Source organism: Equus asinus, chromosome 26 (genome assembly GCF_041296235.1).
Source record: "Equus asinus isolate D_3611 breed Donkey chromosome 26, EquAss-T2T_v2, whole genome shotgun sequence".
NCBI lineage: Eukaryota > Metazoa > Chordata > Mammalia > Perissodactyla > Equidae > Equus > Equus asinus.
The window spans coordinates 32,517,623-32,536,378 of record NC_091815.1 but is presented as its reverse complement, the minus strand read 5'-3'; the positions used below and the strand labels follow the sequence as shown (position 1 = coordinate 32,536,378).

The window sequence follows — 18,756 nt, the reverse complement described above, 5'->3', positions numbered from 1 at the left end:
AATAGAGTCTTACAGAACATAATGAAATAGAAAATGCCTTTTGTCACCTAAAAGTGAAGTAAAAATGTTTTCATATCTATTTATGTGCTCATCTTTGTTAATGCCTGCATGATATTATAAAGCTGTATTTTATTTTAAAATTCCCTTAATGGTTGATTTCTATTTTTTTGGACCGCTATTAACCATGGGTTGAAATGAACATCCTTAACTTGAATGTCATTCTAACTAAAACCAGGAAAGCACAGAGGTATCTATTGTGACCAATACTAGTTAACATGATCAGGGGGTGGGGGCTCTAACTTCTGTGATATCACCAAAAGGAAATAATCCACAAGCCTATGGAAAATAACAGGCACTTTTTTTTTTTGAGGAAGATTAGCCCTGAGCTAACTGCTGCCAATCCTCCTCTTTTTGCTGAGGAAGACTGGCCCTGAGCTAACATCCGTGCCCATCTTCCTCTACTTTATATGTGGGACGCCTGCCACAGCATGGCTTGACAAGCGGTGCCATGTCTGCACCCGGGATCCGAACCAGCGAACCCCGGGCCGCCGAAGCGGAACGTGCGCACTTAACCGCTGCGCCACCGGGCCGGCCCCCAGGCACAATTATTTTATGACTGAATATTTTAAAACTCCTAGGAAAAATTGTAAAGATTATAAGTTTTAATGAGAGAATCTGGCTATGTGGCTGGTCAATAGTTTCTCTATACTGGTAAGAACCAACTAGACAATGATGGAAAAGGAAATCTTTCTAGTTTACATCAACGGTACAATTTGGAGTTCAATCAGCAAGAAATGTGCAGGACTTAAAGTACATGATAAAACCCTATGAAGAACGTAAAGCAACTTCTAAAAAAAATAGAAGATCGTGCCATGTTCTTCATGGGAAGACACAAGAATAGTGAAATAAACGTCAGCTTCAAATTTTATTTTTCAGAAACTATAACTCACTTTCCAGAAATCAAAGGTAAGTTGATCAGATAACTTTCACTATTAAAGTACAATTTCTTTTCATTTTGTAAAAATGGGGAGATCAGTGAAGTTTTTTTCTGGCAAAAATGTTCTTTTTCTTCCTTTCATAAAATTTAATAGAAATGTCTTGTAAACAGATAAAAAAAAAATGAGAAATAGAAGTCACCCTGAACTTTGACTGGCACTAAATTCTTCTACTGTTTGATTTCTGCCAATCTGATAGAGAGTAACTGATTTTAAAATTCATATAGAAAAAACGTCCATTAGTAATTAGGAATATTATGAACAAAAACAGTGCTTAGGTGGAGAAGCACCTTGTATTATCAGATATTTAGACAAAACATAAATATAGTAATATAAACAGCATGATATCAGCCTAGAAAGAGTCAAATAATAATAAGTAATCTTTTTGGATGCTTGCTGGCTCCAGACCCTGCTCATTTTACCACTATGATATCCTACTTCTCTAATAATTTCAAGAAACCTGATAGATAATATAGAATGGATCCCAGGATATATTAGAATCTAATACATGGTTTTAAGTGTATGGGTGTTTAAATGCACAAGTGTTTTATTTTATCATCAATTTGTCATTATTGAATATCTACTTGGAAGATAATAAAGTTGCACTCCCCTCTTGCATCATATACAAAACTAAATGCCTGTTGAATCAAACTTTAAATACAAAAGAAATAAAATCATTTAATTTAAGAGGAAAATGCAGTACGCTCTAAGGACCAGGACGTCTTTTAAAGCAGGACTGGAGTCATCTGTTATAAAGGTAAACATTTAAAAAGTGCATAAATGCTTCATGCTGGTGAAAATCCAGGTAAAAGAACATATTGGTGGAAAAAATGAATTGCCATTTTCTTTGAGAAAGCGATACCCATCAATGTTAAAAATTCATCTATACTTTAACCCAAGACCCTTGCTTTTGGGATTCTATTCTATACGAACAATTGCTTCCATTAGGATTTACATGCATGGAATGTTTGCTGCAGCTTGATTTACAGAGGGAAAAAATCCGAATACAAGAAGTATAGAATAAATTATGACAAAATCCATGTCACAGAAGATGAATCAGCAGTAGAGAGGAGTTAGAGTGACAAAGGTTAAAAAGACAAGTTTAAAAGGACTTCTATGATGTGTTAAGTTAGAAAGTAAGGTTATGGATATAAAGTATGATTCATTTGGGGAGGGAGCAAAAATCTGTGTATGTGTGCCTGTGGGGGAGATATATATATATTTATATATGTATATTATATGTATTATATGTTATATATATAATACATATGATTACATATACATTGTATGATTATATATGTTGTATTGATGGATATGTGTGTGTGTACATATAGATATATATATATACACATCCATATCTATCTATCTATCTAGATAGATAGATATCTAGATGGATAGATCCATATGGGCATGGAGAAAAGTGTGGAAAGATACAAACCAGGCTACATGCATTTTTGCATATGTGTGTGATGGTGGAAGAGGTTGAAGAAAAGAGATACGGGGGGAAAATGTTTAATAGATAAATGCCCATATTTCTGTCTCTCAGCTTAGGGTACATTTCTGGAAGTGGGGGCAAATGCTAAGCAAAATTTCAAGACTGTTTATACCATGGAAAAAAGTGGGACAGGAGTAAGGGGAATAAAACCAAATCCCTTTATTAAAAGAGGGCCAACAGCTCCACTATCACGTGACCCAGTAAGGTTCAGTGGAGCCATAGGCAGTGGCTCTGATTTCAGAGCGCAACCACCAAGAGGAGGAAAGGAATTTTGTAACATGTCAACTAACACTCCCAAAGACAATGAAGAATTTTTGTTCTCTCTAGATGGCAAGTGTGTCTTTCCATTCTACTATAGAAATGCAAAGTTCTATGACTGTGTCATGTTCAAGGCCAAACACAAGTGGTGCTCCTTAAATGAGACCTACCAAGGATATTGGAAGTATTGTTCTGAAGAAGGTGAGTGTTTTGCCTCTGAATACCTCAAGGTGATAATTCTGGTTGCCAGGGCTGAGGTTTGGTGAGATCCACAAGAGAGTTCTGAAAGGGAAATCCAGTCAATTAAATTGTGAAAATACAATAGGTGCAGTTCTCTGAGAGTATGAAAATCACATTGCACCAAAGATATATTCTGAGTGCTTCAACCACACTGTGTTGAAAAGAAACCTTTCAGCATAGCTTCAGTCCCTCACCAATAATCCTCGCTTACGCTTTGGGCGGATGAGAGCAGAGCAGATGGTGCTGAGTGGGAAGCATGTATGCACGCTATGGTGAAGAGGAGATACAAAATAGAAAGATCTTTTATTCTGATTGCTTCTTTCTTCTCTGTAGACTTTGCAAAATGTGTGTTCCCCTTCTGGTACAGACGCATGATCTACTGGGAATGTACTGAAGATGGGGATGCGTTTGGGAAATACTGGTGTTCACTGACCCAGAATTATAATAAGGACAAGATTTGGAAATATTGTGAGTGATAGTGGGATTTCTTGAGAGAGGGGATGAAGGGTTTAATCGTTCTCATGGGAAGGAATCTTCAGCTTCTGTTGGAAAAGGAGGGGGTAGGACCCTCATTAAAAGAGTTTTTCCCTCCCCAGAGATATGAGTTAAAGGTGATCTGGCTGGAAATAACTTGGGGTTTTGTTTATGGATTGTGGTTTAGGAGGTTTTGATATGGAAACCTATACTGTAGCCTCAGCATTTTTACTCGCTAACTGTGTAAAATTAGGCCCCTTTGTTAAAAAAAAAAAAAAAGTGGACGGACTTTGGGTGATAATGATGTGTCAGTGTCGGTTCGTCGACTGTAAAAAATGTACCACTCTGGGAGGGGAGGAGATGCTGACAATGGAGGAGGCTGTCTGAGTGTGGGGGCAGTGGGTATGTGTGAAATCTCTGTATCTTCTTTTGCTGTGAACCTAAAACTGCTCTAAAAAATAAAGTCTATTAAAATGCATTACCTTAATAAAGAATTATTTTTAAAACAGAAAAAGAAAAGTTGTAACTGAAGTGGGACCTGAGGTAGGCTGTGGAAATTAATCAAAGAAATCTTAACTAAATTGGAGTCAGGAAGGCCTGTAGGGGGAGCTCTCAGGCCCTATCACACATGGTCAGTTACACCAAAGGACCCTTGCATCTTGGACAAGAAGTGAAACCACTTTACTACTGAAGGAAGATTTCTCTCCCCACCTGGCAACAGCTCAGCCAATGAGAAGTGCTGCAGCTCAGCCAATGAGAAACCCCACAGCTCAGCCAATGAGAAGCCGTTTCCACCCTGAACTGTTACTTTCCCCCAATAGACTTTCCTTTAGAACAGCCCCGCCCCCTCCCCCTTTTTCTCTATAAAAGCAGCTCCCCTCCTTTGTTCTCTGGATTTGCCTATGGTTTGCCACCGCATGCGCTTACTGAATTGCAATTCTTTGGACTATATCATAAATAAACTCCTTTTGAGATAAAATAACAGGGAAATTTGCTTTTTAAGTTGACAGTATCGATGAGGGAAAGTGTTGCAGTGAGGCTCAAAGCAGCTCAGATATGAACCACAGGAACCAGGGTGGGGAGGCTGAAGGAAGCCATGTCCATGGTACAGTACATAGCCGTTTACTCCATGGTGGAGTCAGAGTTTCCCGGAGCCATTCAGGAAATAAGCAAATTTTATGTCTCCACAATTATAGTTTATAGTTTATGACAGATACTATGCTGTGTGATTTACACACATCATCATTAATCTCCATGACAACCCCATGAGGTAAATATTATTGTCACTATCTTCAGAAACTATGAATCCAGTGGATTAACTCATTTTCAAAGAGTTATGTGGCTATGACTTTTATAATGTAAACAGATGATAAGATAAAAAAGCTAAACGTAGAATTACCACATGACCCAGAAATTCCACTCCTAGGCATATACCCAAATGAATGGAAAGCAGGGACTTGAAAGAATTCTTCTATGTCCATGTTCTTTTCAGCGGTATTCACAGTAGCCCAGAGGAGGAAACAATCTCAGTGTCTGTCAACAGAGGTGTGGATGAACCAAATGCAGTAGCTCCATACAATGGAATATTATTCAGCCATAAAAAGTAATGGAGCTGATACATTCTACAACATGGATGCACTGACAACATTACACTGAGCCAGACCAAAAGGAAGAAGTTTTGTATGATTCCATTTATAGGAACCATCTAGAATAGGCAAATTCATAGAGACAGATAGTGGAGGTTACCAGTGGCTGGGAGGAGGGGAGAATGGGTACAGAGGATCTGCTTAGGCTGATTGAAAAGCTTTGGAAATAGATGGTGGTGATGGCTGCACATTGTGAATCTAAGTAATGCCACTGAATTAATTATACACTTAAAAATGGTTAAAATGGCAAATTTTATGATACATGGTATAGCCACAATTTTTAAAAATTAATAATGTAAAGAAAAGGTACTAAGAGTTATAAAATTGAATTCTATCCCGGGATGCAGAAAACATACCTATCAGAAAATGGTGTGTCTCAATCATGGACATGTGCTCGTTTATTACATTTATTAATTATAACATTTATTATTAACGATTACATTTATTAATTGTCCTCCAGCAGAACAAAAGCCCTGTTTACTGCAGTTTTCCACTGCCTTGAACAAATATTAACATGATGCGGCTTCTCATTTGCTATACTAAAGCGAAGATTAGACATCTTGAAGGGTTTCCCTTCCTCCTCCCGGGCTTTCTTTCCTGTGACTTATTGTTCCTGTTTGTGGTCTGACAAACCGGGAAGACACACAAAATGCCCCCCCTTCACCCTGAGAAATCAATGACCTCTTAGCTGATTTTCTGATTTCTGCTTTGTTACTCCCAATCATTGCCCCTCTTAGGCAAAATAGATATTTTCAAATAAAAAACAATGGTTCTTGATTAACTTTCAGATCATCACCAGCTGTTCAGATACTTCCTTATAATAGGTCTGTTCACTTTTTGCAAGTATTTTAACAGACAATTTTGAGGTAAGCTTATGAAAGTTTGTTTGTTTTTGCTTTTATCTATTCCTATTTAGGAATTTCTTAGGATCCTAAGGAACCATCAAAATTCTTCCAGAAATTAATTTGCCTCCAGAGGTCAAAGGAAAAATAGCTGTTAACGCTGTAAAATATGCTTTCAAATCTGTTTCCATAACTCATGAACAATATTTAATCCCCAAGAAGTCAGCTTTTCATCTATCATTTATTTTATAGTGGTCTTACTGAAATATAGGACTTCAGACATTAGTGGGATGGGAAATGCCGTAAGTCCTGTTGAACCATTAAATTGCAAAGCGCCATATAACAAGTATTTGAATTCTTGTTTTTGCAGATTTTTAACTTTTAAAGCTTTCAAGGGAAAAAAGAAACAGAAAAGTAACAATCTAAAAAAAAAGTACAGCTTGAACACCATTTTGGATCTAAACAACAGATTCTAGTGAAGAAATAGAGTTATCTCGTATTTGACAAGTGAAGCTATCGCTGGTAAAGTCAGGAGTCTTTGTCTTGTTCGTTGCTATATCCTTAGCATCAAGAAGCAGACACAGGCATATAGAGGACACATAATAAATATTTGTGGGGTGAATCTCAGGATCCTAGCAGGTGGGATGCCTGAATGCAATATTCCGGAATATGACTCTCTGTGACTCCCATCTGAGAGCAAATGACACAGACACAGTGGCAGTTTAGATTCTGGTGGCCATGGAATGTGCTGAACCTGACCCCTGCAACATCCATGACCCCCAACATCCAGTTCCCCTGCCCGGTACCCCTACTTTGTCCACCTGCAGATGCAGAGGAAACAGTAGACTCTAGAGTCAAAAGAAAGAAGACCCTCCCCCTCCAGCCCCCCACACAGAAGGACCTAGAGCCCTGACTCACGGCAGGGAGCAGAGACCCTCTCCCTGACCTGCACTTGCCAAGAACCAATTTTTATTTTCTTAAGCTCTGGAGTTTTCACATAGTTTGCAATAGTCATAAGCCTCTCCTGATACGCCTTCCAGTAAGTTGCTATTCTGTCAAAATTAACCAATGCCCGTTTTTGTTGTTTGTCATCAAGACCCCTGACTAATCGAGCATACTGTCTGATTTTTAATCCTCTATTCATGCTGAGTCATCTTGAGATGCTGCAAAGCGTAGCATAGTGGTTAATGGTGCTTACCCTGCAGAGAGCTAAAATTGGGTTGGAACCTAGTGTTTACCAATTATCACGGAAAATTTGGTATTTATTTACCTTCTCTGTGACTGACCCTCTCTAGGTCTCTGCTTTAGAGTTCTACCCTATAGCATTTGTTATGAGCAAAATTAGATACAGATGCAGATATAGATACAGATGCAGATATCGATATAAACAAAGAACTGTGAGAGAATAATTTTTTTTTGTTTTATACCAGACAATGACAAATACTGTATGATCTCGCTTATGTGTGTCATCTAACAAAGCTAAGTTCATAGAAACAGACAGTAGAATGTTGGTAGCCAGGGGCTGAGGGGGTGGGGGAAATGGGGGATGTCGATCAAAGGTACAAACTTTCAGTTATAAGATGGATAAGTTCTGGGGACCTCATCTACAATGTGGTGATTATAGTCAACAATACTGTATTTTAAACTTGAAATTTACTAAGGGAGTAGATTTTAAATGTTCTCACAGCACACAAAGAAAGAGTAGCTAAATGGGGTGATGGAGATGTTAACTAATCTTATTATGGTAATAACTTCAAAATATATACATGTATCAAATCATCACGTTGAACGTCTTAAACTTATACAATATTGTATGTCAAATATATCTCAATAAAGCTGAAAAAAATAAAATATATGCAAAAATAAATAAATAAATAAGAAAGAATCATCCTAAAACTAAACAAAACAAAACCCTCAGAAACATCCAGAATAACGCTTAACCAAATATCTGGGCACTGCGGCCCCAGTCAAATTGACACACAAAATTAACCATCACAATAATCAACAAGCAGGGCAACCAGAGAAAGTTCAGCTACTGAAAACGGGTTACAAATAGGAGGGTTAGTCTCTGAGAAAAGTTGGAAAACCTGCCCTATGGTTTATGGACTTTCAAAATTCTATTAATAATAAGAATACCAATAATCATTTGTTGAACATTTGTGATGAGTTCCATCCAGTGCCAACCGACTTACATACTTTGTCTTAACTGATGGTTGCAATCACCTGGCAGAATGAGGGAAAACATCAATAGCGGTCAAGCAACTCTCTCAAGATCACAAGAATGTGGAAGAGTGGAGTTTGGCTACAGCCCCATCTGTCGGACTTCACAGCCATCCTCCCTTGTAAATCCTATAAGTGCACAGTCAGGTCACACATTAAAGACTCCTGATATTAGTTTTCCATCCCCGCTAGAATTTTTTCAGGTTTTCATGGGAGGAAGTTGAGTATTTTATTGGAAAGAAGGGTTTTAAAGTCAGAAAGACCTGGCTGAAGTCAGTCCTGCCACTCACCTGGCTGGGCACAGGTTAAAGTCCTCCGTGACCTTGGGTTTCCTTATTTGCAAAATATCTCAAAATTATTTCAGAAGAGCTAAATGGTCTGATGCAGATGAAGTGCCCACGACAGTGTCTGCAGGTGGTAAGCCCTCAGTAATGGGGAGTTTTTAAAGGAAAACATTTCCGATTGCCTTGCAAAAGGGAAATGGATAAAGTCTACTCTCTTGGGAGAGTGGGGAGAAGATGCATGTTAGAGATTGGGAAGGACATAGCGGAGAGGAGAAGAGGTGAGGGCGTGGTGTGAGGAAGGCACGGGAAACCAAGATGGGAGGGTAATTGTGCCAGTTACATCTGAATCTCAGCCGTCCTCCAAATTTGTTCCTTCTTTGGATTTCTCTCTCTCTGCCTTCCCCTACATCTCCTCACATCTGCTATTCCTGTGTTCTTTAGGGTCCTCTTTATCCCTTCTAGTAGTTAATCCTTTTTACCAGTTATAATATATCTTTATATTGCATATTCCCTGTTTAAATTACAAGCATAGTTTCTGTCTCCTGATCGGGCACTGAATGATATGGTCATAATGTATAACTCATAAAGCTTCATGACTTCAATATTCCTCCATATGTTATTGACTCCATAATTCCTATTTCCAGTCCCAAATTCTCTCCTAAACTCCAAACTCATGTATCCAACTGTGTAAATAATATATTCACTTGGATGTTGGATAATCATGGAAACAAAACAGAGCCTCAGTTCTACACCATAATCCTTAAGCCTGAAGCCTTAACAATCTTCCCATCTCGTCACCATCCACCTATTTGCTCAGGTCAAAACCCAGGTGTTCATTTTTATTCTTCTCTCTCCCTTGCCCACCAGATCCAATTCGTTAACAAGTTTTGTTAACTCAATCTCCAAAATATATCCTGCATCCACCTACGTATCTCCAGTTGCATGGATATTGTCAGCATCAACCTAGACAGTAATAATAGTCTCCAAACTGATTTTTCTGACTCCACTCAAACCCTTCTAAAACTCTCTCTCCACACAACCATCACCACGATCTCTTAATGCAAGACTTGCATTATATCATCGCTTTCTAAAAACTATCAGTGGCTTCAGGTCAACTTAGAATAAAGTCCAAAGTTCTAATCTTGATGTACAAGGCTCTTCGAAATGTGGGTCCTGCCTACCTCTTCGATCTTCTCTGCTAATGCCGTCATCTCCCTTTTTGTCAGCCATGTTCACCTTCTTCCTATCTTTTGTGTTCTGCTGCAGGACTATTCCTGCCTCAACACTTTTGCGCTGGGTGTTCTCTCTGCTCAGCAGGGTCTCCCAGTTATTTACGTGGCTGATGACTTCTATTTAAAGTCTTCTCTTAATTGTCTCTGCTTCTGGGAGGATTTTTATACCAGCCCAACCTACGTGGTCCCTCAGTCACTTTCTGTTGCAATGGAGTTTTTCAATTTTTTTCCACAGCACTTTCACATTTTCTTGTTTATTTGTTTAGCTTTGAACTTCTCTAAACAGAGTGTAAGCCCCATGGGAGTAAGCATTTTGCCTGCCTCTTCAATGCTTAAATAGAGCCTTGCATGATAGAGACTCAATACGTGGTTTCAGTAAATATATGAACGAAACAATTTATATGCATAAAAGATGAGTGTCTTAATACACACCAGATAAGATGTTCTAGGGCCTGGCAAAGTTAGAATAATTGATTTAGATCATGGAAAACATTCCCTAAAAGTGACAGGAGTTGGGTAGAGCCATCTATATGGGTCAAATGAGATAAATGAGCAGAAAGAGTGGTGGGGATATGAGTCAGTTTTCTCTGTTTTTTGGGTTAGGTTTGCACGCATCTGTTGGGTATCTGATATAGATAAAACAGGAAAAATTCATCCAACAGTAATCATCTATTTCCTGAAAATCCTGAATTCTTTAACAGGTCAGGATGGTCTGCTATAAAGTAACCCAAGAATTTAATAAAATAAAATCCATTTTCCTCCAGCATTTATAACAGAAGGGAAATCTCTGTGCGCAGAGTGAAGAGTGGAAATCAGAGAACCGACTCTCAACCATTGAAAAGCATCTTCCTTCAGACGCCTCGTGTGCATGATGGTTCCTACCACTATGGAGGACACAGGGACCAATGGCTCCCCCTTCAACCTCCTTCCCATGCCTTCACACACAGCTGCTTTATTTTTCAGAGCAGAAATGAAACTAGGCTATAATGTTCAAACAATACCTCAGAACAGGCTGGGAATGCCACAGGGAAAATAAAAGTCAAGAGCAACATGCAGCTTACTAGAAATGGCCAGTCTCTGGAGCCACAGGCTGTTTTCCAGCTCTTCTTACCTTTGAGCTACACAATGCACCTGGAGAACTTTCGAAGATTCCCCATGGCCTGGATGCTCCCCAGACCAATTCATTCAGAAAGTCTTAAGGCAGCACCAAGGCATCATGCTTCTTAAACGATCTTTGATGATTTCAATACACATCCAAATTTGAGGCTGTCTGATCCATCCCGATCTATATCACCCAAGAAGATGAAAGTACACTCAGGTGACTCTCCCATGGCCAGTCTCCCAGGTCAGCTTCCACTACACATTTTTGTTTTAACATAGCAGAGGATAATTGTTTCCTAAACACCTGTGCGCTTCCTTAAGAATGCTTTGAACAACAGGCCACAGAACATATTTGCAAAGAGCATGTCACCATGGGATATGTTTTTAATCCAGCTGTGTCACTTACGATGGGCAATCTCTTTCACCTTTCTAAGCCTCAGTTTCCTTATCTGTAAAATAAGGATGATAGATGTCTCATGGCTCTTTGTGCATATAAAATAAGATAAGGCATTCAATTCTCATTCTTTATAGTAGTTCTATAAACTGGCTGTGAACACTGAATTAGTGAATACTGACCCATTGCTCCTAAAGGAAATACAGGGTTAGGTCCTGCAAGGAACGTTTTACAACATTTGCAAATACATCTTGTTTAATATACGTTGTTGATTCATTATTGTCGAACTTACGGCCAACAGCACTCATGCCTGAAAGAAGCTTCTTTTAACACACCGTATTTTCTCCATAAGGCACATCACAGCCTCCTTGTGCTTAGGAGCACCAGAGAGTGCTCCAATATTATAGTTGGGGGCATTTTAAACTACAAAATCACCAACAAAAAGCACAAAAAAGAGAAAAATGAAGCATGAAATAGACTCCAAAAAGGAAACATATTTATAGGACAAAAGCTGAAACCAGAAGGCAGAGCAACGCCTTGTTCCATCTAACTGGGAAGATGTGCACTGAGCAACTCCAATTTTTCATCGCTCTGCGCGTGTCTATGAATGAGGGCGAACACACAGTGAGTGTTGACTTTGTGGTTCCAAATATGTTTTAGTGAGTAGGCACGTTGACAAATATGGAATCTGTGAATGAGATTGTCTGTCTATGAGATTGTTTAGCACAGTGCCCAACACTAGAAAGCAATCAACAAATACTAGCTATTTTTGTCACTATTGTTATAGTAGGACCTAGATAGACAGGGACTTCCCTCTCCACAGTATTGATAACCCCCACTTCCATGGTTCAGTTTCCTTTCTTAGGACTGCCTATTCCTGGAATGACTGATATCGAGAATATCAACTCTTTGTGGGGAAGTCTCTGCCCCATGAACACTGCTGAAGACTTTCGATGGGGAAAACCTATTTTTGCTAGCATCCTTTCTTCTGGTAGAACAGTCCTGTACCTATTCAAGTATTTCCAGTAGGATTTTCAATATGGCACCACACACCTCCACCCTCAACCGTTGTACACTATTGGTAGAGTATAAATTGGTTCAACCAAATGGAAAACAATATGGAGCTTCCTCAAAAAATTAAAAATACATCTACCGTATGATCCAGCAACTCTACTTCTGGGTATATACCCAAAGGAAATGAAATCAGGATATCAAAGAGGTGTCTGCACTCCCATGTTTATTGATCATTAGTCACAGTAGCCAAGACATGGAAACAACCTAAGTGCCTACCAATGGATGAACGGATAAAGAAGATGTGGTTTGTATCTATATCTATAATGGAATAGTGTTCAGCCACGAGAAAGAAGGATATCTTGCCATTTGTGACAACATAGATGGACCTTGAGCACATTATGCTAAGTGAGATAAGTTAGACAGAGCAAGAAAAGTACTATACAATCTCACTTATATGTGGAATCTGAAAATGCCAAACTCATAAAAACAGAGAGTAAAAATGGTGGTTACCAGGAGATGGGGGCCGGGGTGAATAGGACAGATGGTGTTTAAGGTACAAACTTGCAACAAGTAGTAAATAAACCCTAGAGGTCTAATGCACAGTATAGTGAATAGAGACAGTATTGTGTTATAACCGTCAAACTTGCTAAGAGACTGGAACTTAATTATTCCAACCACTACAAAGAGATGATTATGTAATGTGATAGAGGTGCTAATTATTGCTGCAATGGCAATTATATTACAATGTATAAATGTATCAAATTAACGTGTCGTGTACCTTAAATTTACACAATGTTACATGCCAAATGTATTTCAATAAAATGGCTTCTTTTTGCAACCTATATAACAAATACAAGATTTAATATCAATAATATGTAAAGAACAACTACCAGTCGGCAGGATAAGGGCAAATTGCCTGATAGAAAAATGAGTAAAGTATTTCACAGAACAATAAATACAAATGCCCAATGAAGACACAGAAAAAACCTCAAAATCATTAGTAATTCAGTAAGTGCAAATTAAGCAAGTAAATGCAATTTGCAGTAATAATGACACAGCAGCCTTTTACTCTTCAGATTATCAAATTAAAAATATTTTTAATATCCAGTGTGCATGTGGATATAGACAGCCACTGAGATATGTTGTTGGTGAGAATAAAAGCTACAGAGGCCTTTTTGGAAGGGAAATTTGCATTATTGATCAAAAGGTAAAATTTAAGATGTTTCTTGGGGCTGGCCTGGTGGTGTGGTGGTTAAGTTCGTGCTGTCCACTTTGGAGGCCCACGGTTCTGGAGTTCTCTGGTTCCAATCCTGGGTGTGGACCTATGCACTGTTTATCAAGCCATGCTGTGGTAGGTGTCCCACATATGAAGTAGAGGAAGATGGGCACAGATGTTAGCTCAGGGCCAGTCTTCCTCAGCAAAAAGAGGAGGATTGGCAGCAGATGTGAGCTCAGAGCTAATCTTCCTCAAAAAAAAAAATTTTTTTAAAAATCAAATGCTTCTACTTTGTCCCAGCTATTATGCTCTTGGGAATCTCTCCTACAGAAATAAGCCCATTCCAGCAACATGGATTTAGCATTATTTAAAATAGGCAAATTGGAAACAATATAAATGATCTATAATTGGGGAGTGGTCAAAGGGGTGGTGGCTTATCCATAGTGTACTAGTCAGAGTTCTCCAGGTAAAAAGCAAATGGAAATCTCTTTACATATAAATTTATAGAGAGATTTATTATAAGGAATTGGCTTGTGTGATTAAAGAGGCTGATAAGTCCCAAGATGGATAGTCAGCAGGCTGAACAACCAAGAGAGTCGATGGTGTGGTTCGAGTCTAGAAGCCGGCAGGCTTGAGACTCAGCTTAGGTAGGAAAAAAAACAGTGTCCAAGCTTGAAGGCAAGTCAGGCAGAAGGAATTCTCTCTTCCTCTGCCATAAAATGGCATTTTTGAAAAACAAAATAAAAATAAAAACCGGCACCCTCAAACCCATCCATACCAAGTCAGAAAACACTTTGAGCAGTGGTGTTTTTCAAACTGTGGGTCACTGTCAATTTAGTGGGGCACAACCAGTATTGTTTAAGCAAAAAAATAAAATGCTGCAGAATTGGATAGAAAAATCACAGAGCGTGTGTATCTGATGCTATATTTCTAAAACTTTGAGCCAAGTTTATAGAGAGATATACATGCCTATGGAAAGATATACATATATGCGTGCCAAATCATATTTTTAAATGTATTCTTATTGCAAATCATGGTCAAAAAAAACCCCAGTTTGGAAATATTGTCTTTGTGGACCCAGAAGGCTCATCATCATCTTTCATGAGGAATAAGAAATCTGAAAAGAATATTTCTGACTTGTCTTTCTAGTCTGGGAATGCTAGTAGAAAGAATCGCCTTTGAAATGGGCTTACTTGTCTCAGTGGAGCTAGAAGAACGCCCTGTGACTGAGTCCAGGTGGTGGCAATTAATCCTTCAGGCGCAAAGTGAGTGTGGTTATTATACCAGGCAACGGGGATTACTCACTAATCAGATCCTAGAGAATGACTGACACGGAGAGACATCTGGTGGTGATAAACTGATTAGAGGTTTTTCAGAAATAAAATCAACTGATGGCTCGCTGTTCATTACGTGGCAGATCCAAAGGGCCAGACTTGAGCTACCAGCCTAAAGTCATAGGTAGCCTTTTACCTAATTTCTAGGCATGAGTCTGTTCACAGACTTAATGCCCCTTGAATGATCAGGAGGCTGGATAACCAGGAAGCCACACGCTGATCACACAGTAGGTATACACTATAGCCTTCTTGGTAGACTTCCCCAAAGGGGCAAAAGTATTCAGTGTACAGGAGAAAGGGAAATACACACATTTCCAGGGGCTACCGGATATTGGTTTTGAGCAGAGATTAATTTTCAGGGACTCAGAATACCACCGAAATCCAGTAATTAGAGTGGAAGATTCTAGAAACACAAGATAGAATCCTGACTTAAGTTCGCTTCGCTCTTGGTTCAGGGTGATACCAAATACTTCCCAAAATTATTTCCCCTGGTCCCAGGAGAAATAGAGTTTGAATAAATATTTTCAGAAAAAAACCTACTCACATTGGTTCCCTGACCCATGAAATATTAGCCATTACATTGGGGGGAAAAAATCACAATGGATGTCAAAGTAGCTGGTCTCCTACTAGAAAGGTAATACAAAGAAACACTATATCCCTTGGGAATTGCAGAGATGAATGGCACCAAAAAAGACTTGAAAGGTTGTTGTTACAACCCTATTCATTTCTCTAAATGCAACAGCAAAAAGACTGCTAGGGCTTAAGGAAGTGTCCATGATTTATTCTCACGTCAATCAAATGGTGAATTCCTTTGTAGCTGCTTTTCTAAATTCATCTTATAACTGGAGACTTTGGTCCTAGGTAATCAGCTACTTAGAGAACCTTGTTACATGGCCCCATCTAACTTGGGGAGAGGCTGGTAAATATAACGTAGCAAGCCAGCCATGTAACCAGCTTCAACTGTATTACTACAATAAAGGGAAGAAAGGACTTCTGTAAATAGCTCTCCATCGTGGTCCCTGGAACATATTCCGCTTCCTTGGACTGGAAGAGCATCTTGCAGTAGGATCCTTCTACAGAATTAACTTCCTCCACGAGACACTTCGTATTTCCTGTGTGGCACCATAAAGACATTCCCAGTTCTGTCGGTGCCCATGTTTAACACATTCCTGCAAAATTTTGCGCAGGATATTGTTGCATTCTCTGAAGCTATCAGCAATTCTGAGAACACGAATTCCCTTGTGAATGTTGAACCACATAAAAATTGGAAATTGAACAAATTACCCTTTAGAAAATTTCAATTTGTTCTATTCCATTGGTCTATATGTCTCTTTTTATGCCGGCATCACAGTTTTGATTACTGTAGCTTTGTAATAAGTTCTGAAATCAGAAAATATGAGACATCCAACTTTGTTCTTTTTCCAGATTGTTTTGGCTATTCAATTGAGATTCAATACGAACTTTAGGATTTTTTTTCTATTTCTGAAAAAAATATCATTGGAATTTTGGTGGGGATTGCATTGAATCTGTAGACCGTTTGGGGTTTTATTGACAGCTTAGCAATACTATATTGAGTCTTTCAATCCATCAACATGCACATCTCATTCCATTTATTGGTGTCTTCTTTTATTTATTCCAGCCTCATTTTGTAGTTTTCGGTCCTTTCACAAGTCCTTCACTGCCTTGCTTAAGTTTATTCCTAAGTATTTTATTTTTTGATGCTATCGTAAATGGGATCATTTTCCTAATTTCCTTTTCAGATTGTCCATTGTTAGTATATAGAAACGCAACCGAATTTTGTGTCTTGATTTTGTATCCTGCAACTTTGCTGAATTCATTTATTAGTTCTAACCATTCTGTGTGTGTGTGTGTGTGTGTGTGTGTGTGTGTGTGTAATCTTTAGGGTTTTCTACATATAAGATCATGTTGTCTGTGAACAGAGATCATTTTACTTCTTCCTTTCCAATTTGGGTGACTTTTACTTATTTTTCTCACCTAATTGTTCTGGCTTGGACTTCCAGTACCAGGTTAAATTGAGGTGGCAAAAGTGGGCATCTTTGTCTTGTTTCTGATCTTACAGGAAGAGTTTCCAGTCTTTCCCAGTTGTGTATGATGTTAGCTGTGGTGGTCGGGGACTGACTCTAAGTCAAATATTTTCCTGTTAAATTTTAGGCTAAACTTTCACCGTTCAGAATGAATAATGATTCTGAGATTCTAGAACAAATGTTCAATTGAGGTATCAAATTTTGTTCATGAATTTATCGCATATGTAAGACACAAAACCAGTCAATATTATTAACCAAGTTTATTATTGTTAAATTTTCATTGTAAATTTGTGAGAATAAAATTTATTCTGACAATATTTTGTGATTTTATATTGCATGTCCGTTTATTTGGAACATTTGGCAGAGAGCAAAGCTATTCGATGCTTATTGAAATTTACTCCTTTTTGATTCTATGCTATATGAATTTTTGAATAAGATTGTGGAAAAAGGCAATTCGCACAACTGGGCATTTCTCACAGAATAAAGGAATTTTTTTCCAACCTAATGAATTTTTTTTGTCCTCTGTAGCTCTAAGGGCATTGGGATCCTAGAAGGGACTTGCGTTTTTTTCAGTAAGCACTAGAAAATTATATTCAAGCGGAAAGTTATTCAAAAGACAAAGCACATATGCATGAATCTGTCACACACACAGTCTTGTAAAAATGTGTGAGGGGTTATTCAGAGTCCACAGGAAAACACAAGGATATATGCAAGTGCACACCCACCACCATTACCTAAGAGAAAATCTTCTCTAACCATGTTCCCACCATTTGTAGGAACTTCCTTACTTTCTGCCACAATAAAATGTTCCAGGCTCATCTCGGGTTTTCCTCGTCCTTATCCTGGAATCACCCTTTCATCTGGAGATCTCCACTTCTTTTTCACACAGAATGATATTTAGAACCCACTATTGGGGTGTCATTGTTTCTAGGAGAACAATGAGAACAGGGAGAGGAAACACGTATATTTATTCCTATGTATGTATAGATTTATATATACGTATTTATATACGTATATTGATACACATATATCTATTTCTCTGTTAAAAACCAGAGTTCTTACCAATATCAATGAGTCCAAACCAATACCACAGAATTTACTATCATTTCCCCTCTTTCTATGTTATGCCACTTCCCTCTCCAGTAGTGAGAATCCTGGGGTCCCTCATCCTCAACGTGTTTATTCATGTGCTCCATCCTAGGATGGAGAGAAGTGGTTTCAGAATCAATACTCTAGGCCACTGCAGAAACAAAGTTACTAACTGGAGTTCAAAGTCTCTTTAAAGTTCTGTTTGTCTCTAGGCAGTGCATATGGCCAAATACTACGCTCACAAACTTCCCGTTAGTTCTTTATTTCCCCTTTTATTGCGGGGATATAATTCATTTGCAATTCAGTTCTGTCAAGTTCATTTATTTCTGTTTTGTTTCATTTGTTTCATTTGGGGAGGTTTTGTTCCCGTCATTGGTGTTTTTGTAAAATTTTTATGTCATTTTAATTCTTTAAAATTTTAACATTCTTCCAGAAGTCGAAATTAGGCAAAGAATTTGGACTCAGAGAAGGATCTTCTTCCTCTTCCTTCTTTCATCTTGTTCCCACCCCCTCCTGTAGGTAATCAATCTCACTTCACTCTCATCGATTTCAGTTTTCTTCCTTCCTCCCGCCCTCCCTTCCTTTCTTTTTGTTTTCACAAAAAGTCAACAGATTCACAGATGTTGTCTTATCTTCCTCGTTTTTAAATAAAAAGTTGGCATACTGTGTATACTCCTTTGCACATTGCTTATTGCAAATAAAGATAATTTTCCTTCTTTCCCAACTTCTGTGCCCCTAATTAAGTTGCATTGTCTAATTGCATTAGCTTCATACCTCTGATAGAGCGTTAAATACAGTGGAGGTATAGTAAGCATTCTTGCCATGCTCCTAACCTGAACAGAAAAAGCATCAAAATTTCCCAAAACTTCTCCACATT

At 38.4% G+C, this 18,756-nt stretch overlaps 1 protein-coding gene across 1 annotated transcript; it reads left to right on the top strand.

The window, feature by feature from the left end:
* The first annotated feature begins 872 nt into the window (after positions 1-872).
* On the top strand, positions 873-3,464 carry BSPH1 (binder of sperm protein homolog 1). Its single transcript, XM_014852310.3, has 3 exons — positions 873-966; positions 2,818-2,949; positions 3,322-3,464. Exons 1-3 carry the CDS (start codon positions 873-875, stop codon positions 3,462-3,464), a joined length of 369 nt encoding a protein of 122 aa, XP_014707796.3.
* The last annotated feature ends 15,292 nt before the right edge of the window (positions 3,465-18,756 follow it).

Excerpts from the sequence above, each read along its gene's own strand:
- BSPH1 (XM_014852310.3), top strand. The coding sequence starts at position 873 with ATGTTCTTCATGGGAAGACACAAGAATAGTGAAATAAACGTCAGCTTC. Across the intron at positions 967-2,817 it reads TCACTTTCCAGAAATCAAAG|ATGGCAAGTGTGTCTTTCCA; the intron begins GTAAGTTGATCA and ends TGTTCTCTCTAG. Across the intron at positions 2,950-3,321 it reads GAAGTATTGTTCTGAAGAAG|ACTTTGCAAAATGTGTGTTC; the intron begins GTGAGTGTTTTG and ends TCTTCTCTGTAG.